Source organism: Ciconia boyciana, chromosome 17 (genome assembly GCF_034638445.1).
Source record: "Ciconia boyciana chromosome 17, ASM3463844v1, whole genome shotgun sequence".
Classification (NCBI taxonomy): Eukaryota; Metazoa; Chordata; class Aves; order Ciconiiformes; family Ciconiidae; genus Ciconia; species Ciconia boyciana.
In genome coordinates this window covers 1,171,861-1,190,516 of record NC_132950.1, presented here as the reverse complement: position 1 = coordinate 1,190,516, position 18,656 = coordinate 1,171,861, and the positions used below count along the sequence as shown (strand labels likewise).

Below are 18,656 nucleotides of genomic sequence, written 5' to 3'. Positions count from 1 at the left end.
CAAGGCAATTGAAGTGTAATTGCAGGAGCAAATCCTGCCCAAATTGCTCTCAGAGCAGCTTCCAGATGTCAGATGGGCCCCAGAGGGGGCAAGCGGGCAGGACGCAGCCCTGGTTACCATCCTGCCTGGTATTTGGGGGCTGTGTTTTCCCTCTAGCCACTGAGCAGGGAAAGTCATGATTTTTCAAAGACATCCCAGCTGCCAATCTGCATGGGGATGCTGCAGCATTGGCCTCAGTGCAGGTCACCCAGCTTGTCCCTCTCCACTGCCCTCTCCTCCAAGCCCCAGGGGTGGTGGCCCCATCAGCCCCATCTCCAGGGCTGCAAACCTGCCACCAGCACCCGCTCAGCAGAGACTTTCCCCGGAGCACGGTGCAGAGGATCAGGGAGAAGGATGGAGGGAGTGTGAGGATGCAGGGAGGATCAGGGAGGATGAAGGGAGCGTGGGGACACAGGGAGGATCAGAGAAAGGCCTCTTACAGCACCAACAAGTTATTTCAGCTGAGCCAAATGGCCCGCAGAGAAGCACTGTGTAACGGGAACAGCAGCAATTTGTGCGTCCCAAGGGGGGGCTGGGAGAAGAAATAGTGCTTATGCCACAGCACAGAGAAAACACACAGACAGTTTTCTTTAGGGCTCCCCCAGGATTTCCAAGGGAAGGCACTGCCAGGGTTTTATGGAGCATTTTACACCACAGCAGCCATTGAGGGCAGCAGCCCCAGGGCTCCTCCAGCGCAGGGGCCACCTCTCCCAGGGCAGCACCGGCTCCTACCAGGGCTCACCGTGGACGAGCAAGGGATTGGGGTGAACACTGGTGATTTATGGCTGCTTCATCTGTCAGGGAGGTGGGTGCAGGATGGAGGTGTCTGTCCCAGGAAGGAGGAATAGGTGCAGAAGAGCTGGCATCCATGGAGGGGAATCTGGTGGGTTATGGTGGACACCAAATAGCCAGCCCAAAGCTCCAGCTGTGGCCACACACAACTGATGCTCCAGGGTTAACAACAGTCCCACAAAAAGCTCATGTCTTGCCTAAGCTGCTAACGACCTCAATTAACCTGACCCACAGGAGGTTGGTAATGAGGAGGCAGTGAAATACTTGTGGACCTTTATTTCTTATGGCATGAACAACTTCCCTTCCCTAGGACAGTCCTACAGGAAGGTCCCCCCATGCTCTACATTTACAAGAGGTCACACAGAGGAACGGCAGGATGACAGTAACCCCACAGCTGATCAGAAAACAGGGAAGACCACTACCTAAACATACATCTGGTGGCTTGGGAGATGCCCTGGGACAACTGCCTGGGCTGGCAAATGTGAGCCAGGTCTTCCAAGAGTCTTGCAGAGCACAGCTGGTGGCTAGAGAGGTCTATGCACCTACTAAACATCTGTGTTCAGGTAGCTGCATCTCGGCCCTGGTATTTTTACTCAAGCTGCATTCGTTCTGCAAAATAAGCCCAGAACACAACAGTTTTTAACTCAAACGTGGTCCAACACTGGGAATTTCTGAGAAGTCACCTTCTCCACACAGCATCCCTCCCATCAGAAGCAAGAGTCAGAGTACAGGTCTTACTAGTAAACATATTTTTTCCTGTTAACAGCTTCGAATCTTTCAGCACAGAACATCTAGGCTTTCCCATACTGCTAACCTTCACCCCAAAGCCCAGATAGGAGTTCAACGGTGTCAAACGTGACCAAGAGAACAGAGTGATGAGCAGAGGACGGGATCGCCCTAGTGAAGCCGTGGTGAGAACAGGACAAATCCTTCTCCCCGAGGAAAAAGGAGAGCATCCTTTCTCTAGCCTGTTTCTTAAGGAAATCAAATCCCTAAGACTAACCTCCCATGAGGATTTAGGAGGTATTTTTTTAAAATATAGTCAGGAAAGGAAGAAAAAAGTAATTTTGGAGACCCTGCTTGAAGACAGGTGCCCACCACTGACCCAAAAGATCCTCACCCAGAGTTTTCAGTGCCTTAATGAATCCATGTCTCTCCTCCACCATTCACTGAACAGCAAAATGCATCCCCAAGAACACAAAAAAACATTTTCTGGTGGAAGAAGGCAACAAGCAGGTGCCCTTCCAGCTCAGCTTGGTACTCGCCAGCTCCCACGAATGGGGCTGTAAAGGATGAAACATGTGGACACGTCTTAGCTGGGAAGCAGCACTAACAGCCCAGAAGATAAGATCTCACCATGACCATGGCCTGGCTCACCCCGACAGCAGCTTTCAAGACTGGCCATGACACACAGTGGCCTGGGCACAGGGTCTCACCAGCCTGGCTGGGACACTCGGCCCACCGAGCTCAGCCTCCAGGCAGATGCAATCACACCTTGGGGTTGGGAGTCCCACAGTTGGACTTTGGTGATGCAATGCACACAGCAGCAACATTATCGTGTCAGGTTTCTGTTGTAGGAAGATGGACAGATGGCTTGAAAGTGTCCTGTCCCTCCCAGGGCTTGCTGGTGCCCTCTGTGTCCTGCTTGGCATGGGCCTGAGGAAGTACAGTGACTTCTTACCACCACCTCCAACCTCCATTCAGTGCTTTGGGGAGAGGAACCAGGTGACTGACCTGCTAGAGCAGCCTCCCATCAGCCAAGCCCTCTCCATCATCCATGGATACACAGATGCTCTCCCTTCCACTCCACGTGCTATCAAGAAAAAAGAAGATATTCTGCAATGTTTGTGCTTTTGATCTCCTTAAAATCCCTTTAGCATCCCCTCTCACAAAGTCTCATACAGCAATGACAACAAAGGTGCTCTACGGAAAATTACTTTATTTTCTTTCTTCTTTAGAAATACTTTTTACAGTTTAAGAAATGAGGTTCTTTTTAAAAAAATAATCACGATCTCAGAACAGTCCTATCCACAGTGCCACGGGCGCTGGGCATTGCAGGTTTATGGACCTCGCTGTGAAGGTGGAAGCATTGTGAACGCCTCTGATCTGTGCTCCTGGAGTTCAACAGGAGAACAAAAACCACTCGAGCACGACTGTATTTTTCTTCCCACCAGCAGCTGACACCTCTGGGTCTAAGTTAAAGCTCTCTCTGCAGCTGGGTCGGACAGACTCCTCAGCTGAAGGGTCAAGCCACCACGCAGCAGACTGAGGTAATGGGGGAGCCCTGTTGTCCGCTGCCCTCCCACACCCCAGCCCGTTCACCCCAAAAGGCTGGCTGGGCACAGGGAGGGAGGAGGACAGCAGCCAGCGCTGCCCCGTGCCTCGGGGGCTGCCAAAGGGTGGAAGCCACTGGCAGAGGCGTGGGAGGCTAGCCGGGAAGCGGTAGCGTTATAGCCTAGTTCAGCCATTTGGCAACTGAAGGCACAGCCGGACATCGGGGGTCTGCCCCGGGTGTTTGCACACTGATCCTCTGCAACTCGTCAGGGACTGCAGCTGACGCGGATGTTGCATAAACAGAAAAGGAAAGATCGTCAGCACATGAAAGTGGGGATTTTCCCAACAGTAAACAACCCAGCCCTCCTCTCATTTAAATGCAATTTTCCAGCCAGGCTGCAGTACCTCCAAAAGAGTGCCAGGCACAGCTCAGGGTCTCCAAGAGCAACACCCAGGGACACATCACTGGACCTCGTGCCTAGACATCACCTCTCCAAACGAAGAGAGTTGGTTTCTTGACACAACAGATCTCAACTGGATTCAGTTTTCATTGACATCAGATTACCACCTCCACCCAAACCAGCAGTGACACTGTCGACTTGCCCGTGCGGAGTGAAGGAAGCCACCTGCTGACCCCCAAGCCTGCTGGCTCCCCAGAGCACGTCCTCACCATCAGCAGGACACTGGACACACACAGCAGGAGCCTAATGGGGCTTTGAAGAATTATATGTGTTGTTTAGGGCTGCTGGGGGAGTGGGATAAAACTACTCGGAAAATATTCATTGCCAAACCCATGAAGTTGGAAAATATTTGGAGAGATACCAGAAGTTGCAGACGGTATTAAGAGCGGTGCTGTTACTTATACCATTCCCAAGCTTCAGTTTCTTGGTTGGGGTCTTTATAGGAATTGGCACCAGCGTTTAAAATACATAAATCTTTGTTACTGTCTGTACAATGATACTTCCAGCAGGAATCAGGCTTTTAGATCCAGATCCTTCTGTGGTCCCACCTGCACAGATCCAACCAGCCTGTGGCACTGAAATCCCCTTGGCACTTATCCTTATGGATGCGGAACATTTTGCTGCCGAGTTGGATATCAGCACGTGCCAGGCTCTCCTCGCAGCAGGGCACAGAAGTCAAACGATCGCTCCCCCTCCACATCCAACTCCAAACAGTCTCTGCTGCAGAGACCACAGCCGCTGCCTCCCTCATCATGTTGCCAGTTACGATAAGTTGCTGGCATGCACCATTTGTGATTTATCTTGAGATAGAGAGCATTATAAATATTTTCATCCAAAAAGCCCTAAAAACAGGAGCGAAGGGTTAAATATAGGCTTTACCCAATCTCAATATCAAATGTCAGAAAAATCTAAGTGAATAGATTCAAAAAATCGGTGTTAGCCTAGAAATAGAGACCAAAATCCAGCAGCCAGCCAGCCAGCTCAGAGTTCGGTGAGCCCCAGCCAAACCTCAGCACCCAGAGATGTCTCTCACTTTGTTCTTCCGCTGGTATCTTATGTCCAAGGGATCAAATCCCCTTTCTCTGGACCCAAACAGCGCCCAGCGAGGAGTTTTGGCTGCATAATCGGCTGCCGTGAATGTCTTGGACCCGCCGCTCCTCTCGTGCTCTTGCACCAGCTCCTGGAAGCGGTCGTAGTTGATCCAGGTGCACCACTCGCCATTGATCTTGAACTGGAAGGAAAAGAAAGATGTTACCAAGCCAGGGAGCAATGAGGAGTACCAAATACCACATTTATGCTAAGACAAGCTGGGTGCATGTTAAATTGGTTACCCAGCTGTGGTCTTTTTAAATTTTCTAGCCACATTAAGGTCAAGGGTAAAGCCATCCAGAAGCTAATGTAGGATAACTGCTTTAATAGAAAAAAAGAAATTCAGGTGGACAAATACCCAGAACTTACTGTTTCTGAGCCACATTTCATCCACAGGGTTTGACAACACACACAGATACAGGATGGCCATTTTTCTTACAGCTTTAGTCATTTAGTGCTGTCTATGAGCAGATAATCTCCACTTCTACGGTGCATCCCAAAGCCTTCCCAGGCATGTCTGCACTTTCCCGGTGTCACTTAGACCTGAAAGACCTTGGTTTGGGGAACTGGAAGAGCCCTGGAGAAAACATGTACATTTGAGAGCAATGCCCAGGTACCCCTTGATGAAGGGACCTTTCCAAGGTCAACCAAAGCCCCTGTTCCGAGCATGTGACACTGACTCCAGGGCAGCCACAGCCTGGCAAAATGGTACAGGAGTAACACCAGAGCCATGTGCCGTGGTGATTGGGATGGATTTGGGCAATTCTTGAAAGGGGCAAGAGGGCTGTGTTTGGGAACAGGGGAAGATAAAAAGGTTTAATGACATGAATCCTCTTTCCATGTGAGAATTTAAGAATTGCTTATTTTGACAAGCTGAAGCTGCATTTGTCTAGCAGACCTGCTCTGCTAATTTAGCAACAGCCTTGACTGAATCCTCAATTAGGATTTATCTAAGCCAAGAGCTTATTATGCACTTCATAAAAATAAAAAAAAGAGGGAAAACAGACTGACTCCCTGTTTTTTTCAAAAACCTGATGGCTATGCATTTAAAATGGCACTTGACTTTCTGCCCAAGAGCTAAAAGCTTTTTTGGTTGGAAAAACTGCTGACAGCTACAAAATTTTGCAATCAAACATTGCTAATGCTAACCTATTGCTGCCTGCGTAATCACAGCGAATTCTTGCAGGAGTCATCCTCCACATGGAGCAGAGATGTGAGACTGCAGAGTCATAACAGCGGGGAACAAGTCTCGCCGTAAATAAACTTGCCCAGCGCTCATTCTTCATACGCTAAGGTGGAGGCCATGTTTCACCAAGGCGACATGTCCTTTCCAGTGCGTGCGGCCGCAAATAAAGCAATAGCAGAGGAGACAATGTTATCGCCTGTAAAGCAGCAGGTCCCATACAGGATCCAGGCTCAGGAGACCTGAACTGCCCTCCTAATGAGTGTGGAGGTGCTAAGTGACAAGTTCACACCATGCATAAGACTCCCTGCTCCCCTCAAATTTGATTTGCTAACACTCAGCAAATTCTCACACAAATTTAAGGGCAAAAAAACCCCGACCCACAGGATCCAGCAAGGCCTTTAACACACATGGCACATGGGAGAGTTGTTTAGCACACGAGCTGTTGAGCTTATTCTCATGATGGGTACGGAGCACTCCTAACACATCAGATGGGTCCCTAGATAGCCTTGAGGCCAACTAAGAGAAACCTAGCACATAAAGAACAAAAAAGCCACCGAGACTTGAACTCCACTGAATAGATAATTCGGTAAAGGCTGTTTCCTTGAAAACCAACGGGATGCTCTAATTTCAGGATGGAAGGGGGAGCTTGCAACAAGCCATTAACCCTGCGGTCAAGAGTGGCTCAACAAGAGCACCAAAGCCACAGCAGATACTGGTGCCACCCAGACCAGCTGAAACAAGGGTATGGACTGCAGGCTACTGGAGACCACCCCCAACCCAAACACTGACACAGATATCTGCCCCTCCAGAATCTTAAAGCTAGAAACCGCATAAAACAGCAAACGATTACCTGCAGGAGATAGAGAACTATTTCTAGACCATTTCTAGAAGAAGCCCCACTCAGACGACTGCTGTGTCAAGCCAGTCAATGGTGATGCAGCTGCACTTACAACCGATTTAATTGGCAATGGGTGGGTAAAAAACCGCCATCCTATGAATGGGCTGGCATCAGTGCTGGTGCTTGCTTTCATCACCCACAGCAGCTTCAACATCAGTATAACACTGTCACTGCCCAGCCGAGGGCAGAAGCGGTCTTGTACAGGGATGAGAGTCTGGCAGGAGTTTCTGGGACACAATCAGATGGTTTCTCTCTTTTTAGAAGCAAACTAAACCCCCCCACATATCATGCCATGGCTGTATCTCACCACATCAGGTGTTCTTCCATGGAGTTAGTGACCTTTGATGAGGCTAGCGGCAGAAGGAAATAAAACCGAAGATCTCCCAACACCAGTCCCAGAAAGTCCCCATCACCTGGAGTTGGGCAGCAAAGCTTTCAGAGGCCACCAGAGGAAGTGCGCAGCGGAGCCAGCAAGGACGCAGCTGGCCCAAAGGCAGCGTGCCCAGACCCGCCAGCTTTCAGGCTGTGCTCCTGAGCAAGGTGGGACGCTGAGAGGTGGGGCTGGGTGAGTGGCTGGAAGGGACCTCTACCCTCTCCTCCCCTCATTGCTTGCTCCCCTTAGCATAACGTATGCTTTCCTGGGGATAAAACCACTCCCTTGCAGGATAAAACCCTCCAGGCTTGCATAAAACACATGCATTGCTCTGCATCCTGAACTTTGGCTAGGTCACCAAAGTGAGATTTTAAGCTATTTAATTTTGACTCCATCTGAACGTGCAGCTCCTGACACGACTGAGCTATTAGGGCTGGGAGCCGCCTGCTGCAGACTAAGTTGACAATACTGTTCCCACCAGAACAACCAAATGAAGGCTGCCTGGGATTCATTACAAAAGCAGATTAAATAATATTAAATATTTTTAGTGCTGCAATAGCACAGCTATAAAACATGAAGAAATGGGAGCAATCCTTTAAGAGTGTCATGGAAAGCAATTACTTCTGCTGAGGAGTAAAAAAACCAGACAAACATGGGGTGGGGAAGAACAGCCTCAATTGCCCACAAGATTTACAGATAGGATTTTAACAATTTTGTGATTATTCCATCGATAACAAAAGATTTAAGACTCAAAATACTTTCACAACATCCATATAACAGGCGAGCCAATGCTAAACATCGGTGTTATTTCAGACTAATGCGGTCAGGTATTTTATTGAATTTTTCACTACCTGGTTAAGTCTTTTAAGGTGATAAATACATCGACAAAAGACAAATGGCTGAAACCCTTTTTTTTTTTTTTTTAAGCTAGCATCATAAAAAAAAAGTAATAAAGCTACTTCAGCTGGCTCTCAAGCCAGGCTGTGTTGTCTGGAAAGGCAAACTCGCCCTCCCCAAGGGCTTTCCTTGAGCAGCAAGATGACACGGGAGCCAGTGCGCACCTTCCCCTCAGAGCTCATGTCCCAGGGTCCCCGAGCTCTGGTCCCCAAGCTCCAGTCCCCATGGTCCCACAACTGATCGCTCCCTACAGGCATGGCACCGGTGCACAGCAATACAAAACCTGTCTGATTTTTGCAGATCCTACAGCCAGGGCAAGGAGCACTGCCCCGAGCAGGCATTAATGCTGGGAAAACGAGGCAAAGGAAATGAGGGGAAACTCATAATGGTCTTCAAGACCAGAAAAGCAGATCTAGGCGTGATGCCGGATCACCACTGGGGACTTTTGTCAAGGGGTTACGCACCTCTGCCAGGAATGGCATGGCTGGACCCAGGGGAGCCACAGGGCAATGGTGCAAAAGGACAGAGCTACCTGCCTGGGGCTGTGTTGTCCATGGACGTGGCCAGTCCCTCAAACAGTCTATAGCAAAACTAACTATACACTGCAAAGACTATCAGGAGGCAGGACTAAAATGGAGAACCAAGTTACCTGGGAGCATCGACAGAGTGTGGCTAACACCTCCCTTTTCTCTTATAACTCAGAAGAGTGGATATGAACAGGAAATGTCTTGAAATTACCTTTTGCAGTAGGTTTACAGCTTCTCCAACTGCAGACAGAGAAGCTTCTCGCTACAGAAACCCATCAACATTCATGAAGGAGAAGAGCCACACTGTGTATTTCTTTTCTTATCAACATATTTGCATAAGCAATTTTTGGGGGTAAAAACATGCATATATTGAGGACAATATAGTAGTACAATTTACTACATTCCTCCAGACATGCATAATTGCCAAGAAATAAACACAGGGTTTATACGAAAGGATAAAATATAGAAGAGAGGCAGAGATGGTGACACATGAAACACTAACACTGAAAAATGGAAGTCAGCCAAAAATCAATTAGTTTGTCCTAACAAGGATAATGTTATATTTTCTTCAGAGAAAAACACACTGAAACGAGGCGGCTTCTCTTCATCCGTTCACTCTGGTCTTTCTCTAAAATAAAAAAATTAATGTATTTTCAGGAAAGGACTAAATAGTATGGGCTACATAAGCAAATAAAGCAGAGCAGTGGGGCAAAGCCTGCTGCAGCTCCTTGCAGACCTCATCCTTGCAGAGCAAACCCTGGGTTGGAAGGACAGAGTCCATCCCTGATGGGGAGAGGACCCATGGGAAACCTTTCTCCAATGAGTTGTGCTGCAACGCAGCATCCCCAAGGAGCAGAGGGAAGACTGGGAAGAGAAAGCAGAGCTTTGGGTCTTGCAACAGCTACTCTTTAACTACTCGAGGACACGAAGATTTAGTAGTCCAAGAAATTGATTCTTCCCCAGGCAGATGCACAGGATTTAATGGTTAAATACAGCAGCTTTATGCGTAGTTTTAAAGACCACATACAAAAAAAAAAAATCAATCAGCGGTAAGCAGGGAAAACAGCACATGCTTCAGTTGCAGGGAGGCACAGAAACTCGCGTAGCATCACACAGGAGGGCAGGGAGAGCCCACTGCTCCTCTGATGGCTTTTCTAGTTGTGATTTCCAGCATTTTAAAACCTGGCCTTGCCAAATGTTTCAGTCGACACTTATTTTGGTTTGCGCATAGCATAAGACATTAAAGAAGCATTTTTCAAAAGCAAGTCTCAGCAACTCAGCTTTTATAAGGCCAGCAGGTCCGATGCTTCCCGGTCCACACTTTTTATGTCCCACCCTGAAAAACAAACTAAGCCCAGCTGCCAGCTCTGCTCTTAGACATTCAGAAATTAAATCTTCTCCCTGCCTGAGCGTTAAAATCCCAGCCAAGCAACACAAGCTGACAGCTCACACAGGGGCTCTGTGCTGCCAGGGTGCTCCAGGGTGCTCCCCACGGAGTGGCTGGATCCAGCACCCTCTGCACAGCCCCTTCCCGGCTGCCACCCGCAAACCAGCCCCCAAGCACCAACGGCAATGCTGCTGCCCGTGGCTTTGGCGACCCAGGGCTGCAAGATGCATTCGGTGTTGCAGCCAGGGGCTTGCTCTCTAAACAAACAAAAACAACAACAAAACCCCCACATCATTTCATGCACAAAGACTTTTTTTTTTTTAAAGGAAGTAATGTATTCAGAGCCTGCAAGCATTACAGTCCCTGCACTGCCCGAGCATTTAAACACACAGAGGGATTTAAAAAAACCCACTACACTACAATCCATTCATATTCTTCCCTGAGAAGAAAACTTATCTTTGCATTATCTTTGGAGAAGCAGTCAGGATATCCTCAGTCTGTTTTTGAGTGGCTCTCCTTGAAATACTTTCTTTGCTGAGCTTAAATACTTTTGTTATTAAGGAAAAGCATTGTTCTGGGGAGATGGAGTGCAGCTTTGTGCACAGGTCTTAAGCAGATTTATTTATTTTTAATTCCATGCTTACATATCGATGGTCCTGAAACTCAAAAACTTGTTTGCAAGTATCCGTGCAGCCTCCTGCCAGCTGTGCAGACTGTGTATCTCAGGTCAGGTATGCTCACAACCCACAGCCTCACTGAAGACCACTCGTCCACACGGGCACGCTACAGGGCTTGTATTAAGAGTATTTTGAGGGGGAAAAAAAAAATCTGTAGTATAAATGCTCCTCTCCTTAGAACCCCTGGCAGCAGCTGGAACAACTCAGCAACATCAAAACACTGCAAGTTTAATCAGTCTGCAGTGATACACGTGAATATTCACATATGTATATGTGAATATATGAATACAAACATAAATCCGACCCAGCTACTTTATATGCTGGCCACAACTGGCCATGTGGCAGGGCAGGAGTTAACACTCATCATCCCCTTTATTTCCTCTTACATTTTCATTGTCACCAAAGAGACCAGGGGACACTTACAGACCCCAGGTCTGCTGCAGCATAGCTGTCCTAAAGAAACAGCACAAAGCTTGCAGAGAATCGCTCTGTGAACCACATCTACGCATTTGGTGGGGTAACATACACATCTGGATTTTCTATAATGGACAGACAGAAGTCTCATGAACTGTCTAGACTGTGCAGCTGGGCTCTTGCAGGCTGCGGGAATTTAAATACTGCAGCAGCCGAGGCCACGCGCGAAGCCGGGACAGGCAGGTTCATCCCTCTCTCACCATGGCTGACTTGCCAGTCTACCTTTATGATTCCCCTTCTGAAACATAAAATCCCATCTTCCCACACCACTTCCCAAGGTCGCTTGGCTTAGAAGCATGTATGGCCGCTGGTATCTGAAATAGGAGATGTCTGAGTAGAGGGTAATGCCACGTCAAATGTGTTACTTGGGAATTAGTTACCACTCCAGATTTGCAATGCAGCAGCTTTCAGCTACTGGTTTTCTGTTGCTGGTCTCTACCGTCAGCCACTTCTCTGGGCACGACATCAAAAAGGCAGTTGGAAAAATGATCTTGATGGCTCCAATCCTGAGCTCCTTAATTTAAATTTGAAGACAGCCCATCATTGCAATAAACAAAACAGCTTTTACACTTTCATACAGGGTATTATTAAGCAGATCATATATAATGGGAGTGCAAAGCACTTACATTATGCAACTGCTATGACTATTTTCGCCACCTGCCAGTATGAAGCTCTCCAAGTCAAACAAATAAATTCATTATTACACACAGTTTCTCACGTAACTAAGGCTCACAATTGTTCAAGGCTCCCTTTGTTTGACAGTGAAAGTGACTGAACTCGAGTCACTCAGGAAAAGAAGAAATATTGTAGATTAATTAATCTTAACAGGGTCATATTGCATATTAAAAACCTGAAAAACCTTTTCTTTTTGATTACCAGTTGTAACCTCAGGCTTTAGGGGGAAGAAATTAGGATTAAGCTGGTTAAGTTACAAACGCGTGCAAGAGAAGGTAATAACCAATCCAACAGGACACCAGGCACGCAGAGGTAACAGTCTCACTACATCCCATGTCTGTGGGGCTAAATGAAAATCTGCACAGTGACACCAAGCCCTGGGAATAACTGAGCTTTAAACCCCTCAGCAACTTTGCAGACAGTATCAATGAACAGTTAACAGTACCAAGTTTCCATCAATTTTAGATGGAAACAAAAAGTAGCCTTGCAGTTATACGTTCGGTGACTTAAGTGCTCATTAGCAATCAGACATGTTGAAGTAGATGAAACACCTTCCAAAGCTGGCAACTAGAATGCCTAGAAATGGGATTCGCTATTTGTTTTCCAAGAGAGTGAAACAAAAAGGCGGACACCGAACCAACGCCAACCCGGCCCGTGCGCTGCTGGGCAAGCGCCGTCCCTCCCCAGCGCTGTACGGCTCTACGCCTGTGGGACCATTCCTCTGCAACTTGTTCCCTTCTACTTATTACATCTAATCTTGTGTGAGTTATTCTAAAGAAAAGATTCATTATTGCAGATTTTTTTTTTTAATCCCTACCCGCTGCAGAGCGGAACATCTCATCTGCCAATTAAGCCAGGTCTACATCCAGACAGTTTTAATTCCAATGGATGAAAACCAGATTACTTTAGCACAACTGTGATCTTCTTTTAATAACTAACAGATCAAGCACAGCAGAGCCACCTTCCTATTTGGAAGGAGACAACAGAAAGACAGAAACCCTTAGGAAACATAACATTTCATACTCACGCCTGCACCAAGGCTGTTCTTTAGCTACTGAGACACCTTGTCCCCAGCCGGGGAGTAGCCCCATCCCCTGCCTCTGCTGCAGACACAGGGCTTTTACACCTATTTGGTGACCTTCTGACACAAAGCAGCAACCCAAGTTCATTTTTCCCCTTGCACTGTAATGCTGTTGCAGGTATGGGCTAAGCGATGGGCGAGCAGGCAGAGAACATGATCCAAATTCTGGATCTAGGATGCTGGATCACAAGGACAGCTTACACTCCCCAAATGATTTGCAAGGCAGGAAGGAAATAAAATGTGATGGACTATTTTTCTCTAATATAACCCTTGTTAGTCAATCTGCAGCTGGTAGTTAAGTGCTTCCTTTTCCTCCCTAAATATAGATGAAATGCTCAGCATGGAACAACTTCAACGCCTTTCACCCAACCTCTCAAGCCTTCTGCAAGCACAGCCAGGACGCACGTGAAGCCTTCGCATCCCATCTGAGCCCCCACGGCAGACGTGGGTGGTGCTGTGGGAAGGAAAAACCCAGTGGGAAGGAAAAGGTCGATTCCCTCTTTGCTGGGAAGATTTCTTGGTTGATGGAGAGAGATGAGCACCTTTGGCCAGGCTACTATCTCCCCCCAACTCATTTCAGTTCAAACTACCCATGACACCTGCCTTGGATGTACCCTGTGTACCCTCAGCACTGCATTTTGGTTATGGGAAATGAAATGATTACAGGGATCTTCCTAAAAGCATCTGCCTTGGGTCATTTTGTGGATGCCAGGCTCACCCTGCCGCGCTGGAGAACGCCACGCTAACCCAGACCACATCCACCAGGGAAAGAATCCAACTGGTAAGACAAGGGAGGTCCGGGGCACAGGACTGCACCTGCACCACGAGGCAACATCTGGATCCAGGGTATGGACTAGGATCTGCTTATGGAGGTCAGGCGTATCCATTTATTAAGGCAAAAAAGGATGATGGCAGCCACTTTTCTGAGCCCACCAGCCATTCATTTCACCCTGTTAACTGAGACCTCCAAAGAGACCAAAAAGCAACAGGATTTCAGGACCACTCCCTGTGTTATGCATGGCTAATTGACATGGAAATCAATCCCAGGCTCAAGGGAAGAGGCAGGGATGCTCACACGTACTAGCAGACTTGCTTAAGGACCAGACCGAGCAGCAGGACACGATACAAACTGCACTAATGAGAAACTTACGGCTGTAAAGCAACAGGGATAACGTGGCTGGAAAACAATCCACTTGCAAAAGCAAGGTAGATATTTAAATGAACATAATAGGAGATAATTGGCAGGGAAGCATTTCGACACAATGGAGCGGGTGGTAAACACATGCGTAAAGCCAATTCAACAAAGCGGGGCAGAGGGTTTTATTCTAGAAGTTACCAAGATGCTAACTTTCATTCAAAAAAGTCTTTGCTGCACGACAGCTGCAGCACATTCCCCCTTCTTCGGCACTTCTTATGGTCGTCTCAAGGATATATTTATTGTTACAACCCAGGAAAAGCAGTTGCCTAAGGTCTCTCTCTGGAAAAGGTTACCTGAATTAACTGTTAAATTATAAAGTTGCCTCTGTCTCAATATCTCAGCCAATTAGTTCAAAAGTGCTGTAATAAATTCGATTTTTTTGTACCATGGTGTCTATAGGATTTGCTACAAAGCAAATATAATTACTCGAGAATTTAGCACTATTGCTACAGAAAAGAATCAAAGGCACCTCTCAAGGAGAGACGGAAACCAGCATCCGGGGGGAGTAGAAAGCTCGGAGGAGGATGCAGGGAAGAGAGGGAAGAGGAGCTCTCCCACCCATGGGAGCCCAGATCAAGCCAAGGGAGGGCTGCACTCAGCCCTGGCTGTCCTCGCTTGTCCTTCAGGCTTAAGAAGCTGATACCCAGTTGGCCCAAAAAAAGTGGAAATACCAGTAAGCAATGGTTTTTTAGGTCACGGTGAGTGGGGTGCAGGCATTCTGTGTTATTTTTTAGGGTTCTATGAAGGGTAACTGGAAAACAAACATTTTGCTGTATATGAGACTTTTTAAGCTCTCCTGGGACAGTGCAGGAGTGCCAGATCCAAAGCTCTCCACGGTTAAGTGGGACACATCTCACTTCCCAAGACTCACCGAGTCCTGAAGGCTTTCACAAGCAGCTCACCTGTAACTGCAGACAGACGCTGAGGCACCAGGAACCCACTTCTGGTCAACACGGAAAAAAAAGGGGGGTGGACGTGTGTGTGGGAAGAGACTTGGAAGCCTTGTGGTAGATTTCTAAGACACTGAAGTACCCCAAAAATGCAACAGCTCCTATCTCTGTATTGCCTCTTGACTTCCCGAGAAAAGAAAATAACACCAGACATACAAACTGCAGTTTCCTCTACCTAAAATCCCTTTTTCTACCTAAATCCCTGGCCTTAGTAGACTTCAGAGCCTAAGTCCTAAACTATTATTCATCAAGGTGCCAATCAATGATTCTCCATAAATCAAGGAGCAGAGGCTGCAAGCAAGATGCATTATTTCTCTGATGCTTCAAACTCTTTCACACAGGCTGGCATTTCAATATTGGTGTTTAAAATTATTAATGAGCATTGTTTGAACACTTCAAAACTCAGACCTAGAACACCACAGTGAAATAAATCACAGTTCCTAATGACTTTTATTACCGTCTTCCTGCAACTCCTTAACTTTTTAAAGAAACCTTTGATTTTGCAATTACTCAGTACAGTTTGATTGTTCCCAGAGTACAGGTTTTCTGCAAATAATATACACTGACAAATTTTATTCTCCATTGGAGCCTGAAATTCAGAATTAAACATAATAGAAATAAATTTATTTTTTATTAGTTATTTTAGTACCGAATATAGATTGCTTCCAAAAGACGCCCTCTCCTAATGGCTTTGGAAAGCAAAGCAGCTGTTGAATTCCTCCTGGGCCGGTATCAATCCATTCTTGTTACTAACCATGTTACTTAAATTATGCATCAATAAGTTAGGTGGCAATCTGTTTCCTTTCTTTCCCTGGGCCCTTCACCTTAGAATGGAAAAGAATATTTTTCATTCAAGGATTTGCTTAGGCACAGTTGCCAGTGGCAACAACCAAGACAGAGACTGTAAATAAAGCAACTTTAAGGTAAGTTAAAGCAAAAATAGTGCCAGGTATCCTGTTTTTCTCTGCTCCTTTACAGCTGTTCCTGTAAAACTGCAAATTGCAAAAGAAAGCAACAGTTTTGTCACTGTGCAGAAGTTTTCAACAATGAGATTCTAATAATTTTCACACATGGATTTAAAATATTTCAGATCTTTTGCAAGCGGTGATTTTAACCAGTTATTCCCTGCATGTACTGCGAATCACCTCGCATGGAAAGCCCTACACCACCACTCACCAAAACCAGCTCCTGCTTAAGTGAGGGACACGAGCGCTTGTGAGACTTCAGCAAACACAGGCGAAGAATATGCAAAGAGCAAAATCATCACAATTAACATAATAAGTAGCTGCTCCATCAGTTGCCTAGCTAGCACATTATTATACATTTCTATTATCCTTCTATTAAGCTTTTCTGAAGCTCAGAAAACCAAATTGTACTTGATATTTTTAATATCCTGCATCCTTTAAAATTTTTTTTTTTTTTTGGCATTTCACTTGTATTTCAAATTGTGCTGATGGTATTTATGAAGAAACCCAAGTTTGAAACAAAACATTTTACACACACCCAGGCTGCTGAGACATGCTTGGCCTGCAAAGCACTCCAGTAGCGTAAAGGGATGCTGGACTGGTATCAGAAGGCAGCACCACTACCTCTTCCCCATCATTAGGATGGAGAATGCGTATAATTGTTCTAGCTGCTTCATTTGTCCTGCAAAACAGTTTTGCAGAAAGGCAGCTCCAGTGCAAAAGGAAAGCATCCTCTGTTAACAACCACATATCGATGTCTTTTGCCAAAGTTACTTCTCTAAGGGAAGAAAATACATTATTTCAACTCTGGTTGAAAGGAAGGAGGTCTACAATTTTGGCAGGTATCAAAGATCCAGAAGAGGAAAAGCAAACCCCTAGCCTATTCTGGTGTAACTTCCTTACTGAGCTGTATATACCACTGAAAACCATCATGAAAAAACAGAAACAAGACAAAACCAGCTGACCCACCTCAACAAGACTTGTTCTTGCTTTTCTCAAAATGCAAAGCAGCGATTCTGACAAAGCACAAGAGATACTGCGCTGAACTCCTCCTGGAGCCATTAAATGCTTCTTGCCTGGATTGCTGCGGTAGTGCTGCAAGTTATCACAACCGGCTGCAACCTGCAGCGGCTTCAGTAACTATTCTACAGCTCTCTCTGCAATACATGCTATGCATTTTTTTTTCCCCAAGAAGCATCCAGCTAACTCTAGAGAGAAAATGTGTTGGAACAAGGCAATTGTGCAACAATTCCAGGGAGGAGATACAGTGCCTGGTCTCACACCCTGGCTCAGTCTCACCTTCTTGTGAGCTATCAGGAGACAGTTCGAATGTTCGTGCTCGCATGCAGTTTCATAGTCAGGGGTGAGGTCAGCCAGCTCCCGGGCGAAGCGCACCACCTCCTCGTGCCAGGGGACGTTAGCCATGGTGAGGTTGCTGGCCGAGCTTTCACCGCAGTATGTCACACCCTGGGAAGAAACATGGAAACTGTCACTGTCAGCTTGACCCTTCACAAGCTCAGGGCAGTGCTGTCACATCGGCCACAGCAAACCCTGAAAATGGTCTGGTTTGCCCCCCCTTCGCACTGTATCTTATGGAAAGGTAACAAATTTGGAGATGGCATCAAAAATCGGTCTCTCCTTCAGTGACACATCACCAAACCACTGTGTGCCCAGGCTTCCCCAGCACTAAAACACAGGTTAGTCTTTATCCTGGAAAGTAGCTTTAAAAGCATTTAAATAGAGGATGGTCCTGAAGGTCCCTTGGTTTTCAAACATGACATGCCTGGAAGAAAGTCTCGCAAACAACCAATACAACAAGTGAGTGTGACACTTCGAGATAACTGTCCTATGAGCCACAGAGGTAAGGACCTCTCCTCTTCCAAGCCAAGGCTGTGATTTCTGCCACTGTCCTCTAGTATCCATACAAATCTTGTTCCAGTCCCTTGTATAACCATCCTACTTGCCCTCCTCCCTAACTGTGCCCAGGGAAGCTCCCCCAGCTGTACATTGCTGGCTCTCCCTGCTTCCAGCTGTTCAATTTAATTACAAGAGAATTAAAAACGCCTATTTGAGCTGTAGACAATTGCTGTAACTGCCCCAGATCAAGACCATGTCAGCAATGAAGATGAAAAGACAGTCCCTGCACTCTGAAACCCATTTTCTGTCTTCCCTGTGGTGCCCATGCAATGAGACCCAGGTAATAACCTGGGGCTCTATGAATATGTATATTGGAGATTTATTCACATGATTGTTTGTATCTTGGGAAGAACCTTGAGATCTCAACTACTGGTCATTTTAGATAAAAATGAAGACACTCCCAGTTTTGGTGTAAGAAATGGGCATTTGTAAAGCATTACACATCCATGTGCAGATGGGTCAGAATGAGTGCCACCGGGCAGCAGTGCCCAGACCGAGCACTGGCAGAGATGTGGCTCATTAGGAGAAAGGTATAGATGCAGATGCTGGCAGGGTACAGCAACTTGAGCCCAGAGAAACAGATTTATTTTAAATGCCTTTCCTTAAAAAAAAAAAAGGGGGGGGGGAATAGCTGCAAGTGTGCAAAACATCCTTCTCTTCTGTGCCCGCACAAAGCGTGTGATTCTTGAGAGCACAAAGAGCAAAATCACTAAAAAATTTAAATAATGCAAAAGTGGGACAAAGCAGAGGATGTCTTCAGAAGACCTCAAGGTTCACAGACAAGTGCTAATTTTAG

General features: G+C 46.6%; 1 protein-coding gene across 8 annotated transcripts in view; it reads right to left on the bottom strand.

Moving 5' to 3' along the window:
• Positions 1-2,549: 2,549 nt before the first annotated feature.
• LOC140660841 (S-adenosyl-L-methionine-dependent tRNA 4-demethylwyosine synthase TYW1-like) overlaps positions 2,550-18,656 on the bottom strand; it is a 110,299-nt gene continuing 94,192 nt past the window's right edge. For 3 of the 8 annotated variants that reach the window (XM_072882127.1, XM_072882133.1, XM_072882129.1), the window contains 3 exons: positions 17,243-17,410; positions 4,600-4,797; positions 2,759-3,384 (listed from right to left, as the gene is read on the bottom strand). In XM_072882127.1, coding sequence (XP_072738228.1) covers positions 3,292-3,384; positions 4,600-4,797; positions 17,243-17,410 — 459 coding nt within the window. In that variant the 3' untranslated portion in view covers positions 2,759-3,291. Of the gene's footprint in view, positions 2,645-2,758; positions 4,798-5,804; positions 5,982-17,242; positions 17,411-18,656 lie in introns of those variants that run through there. The other 5 variants (XM_072882131.1, XM_072882132.1, XM_072882130.1 and 2 more) reach the window with 4 other exon arrangements.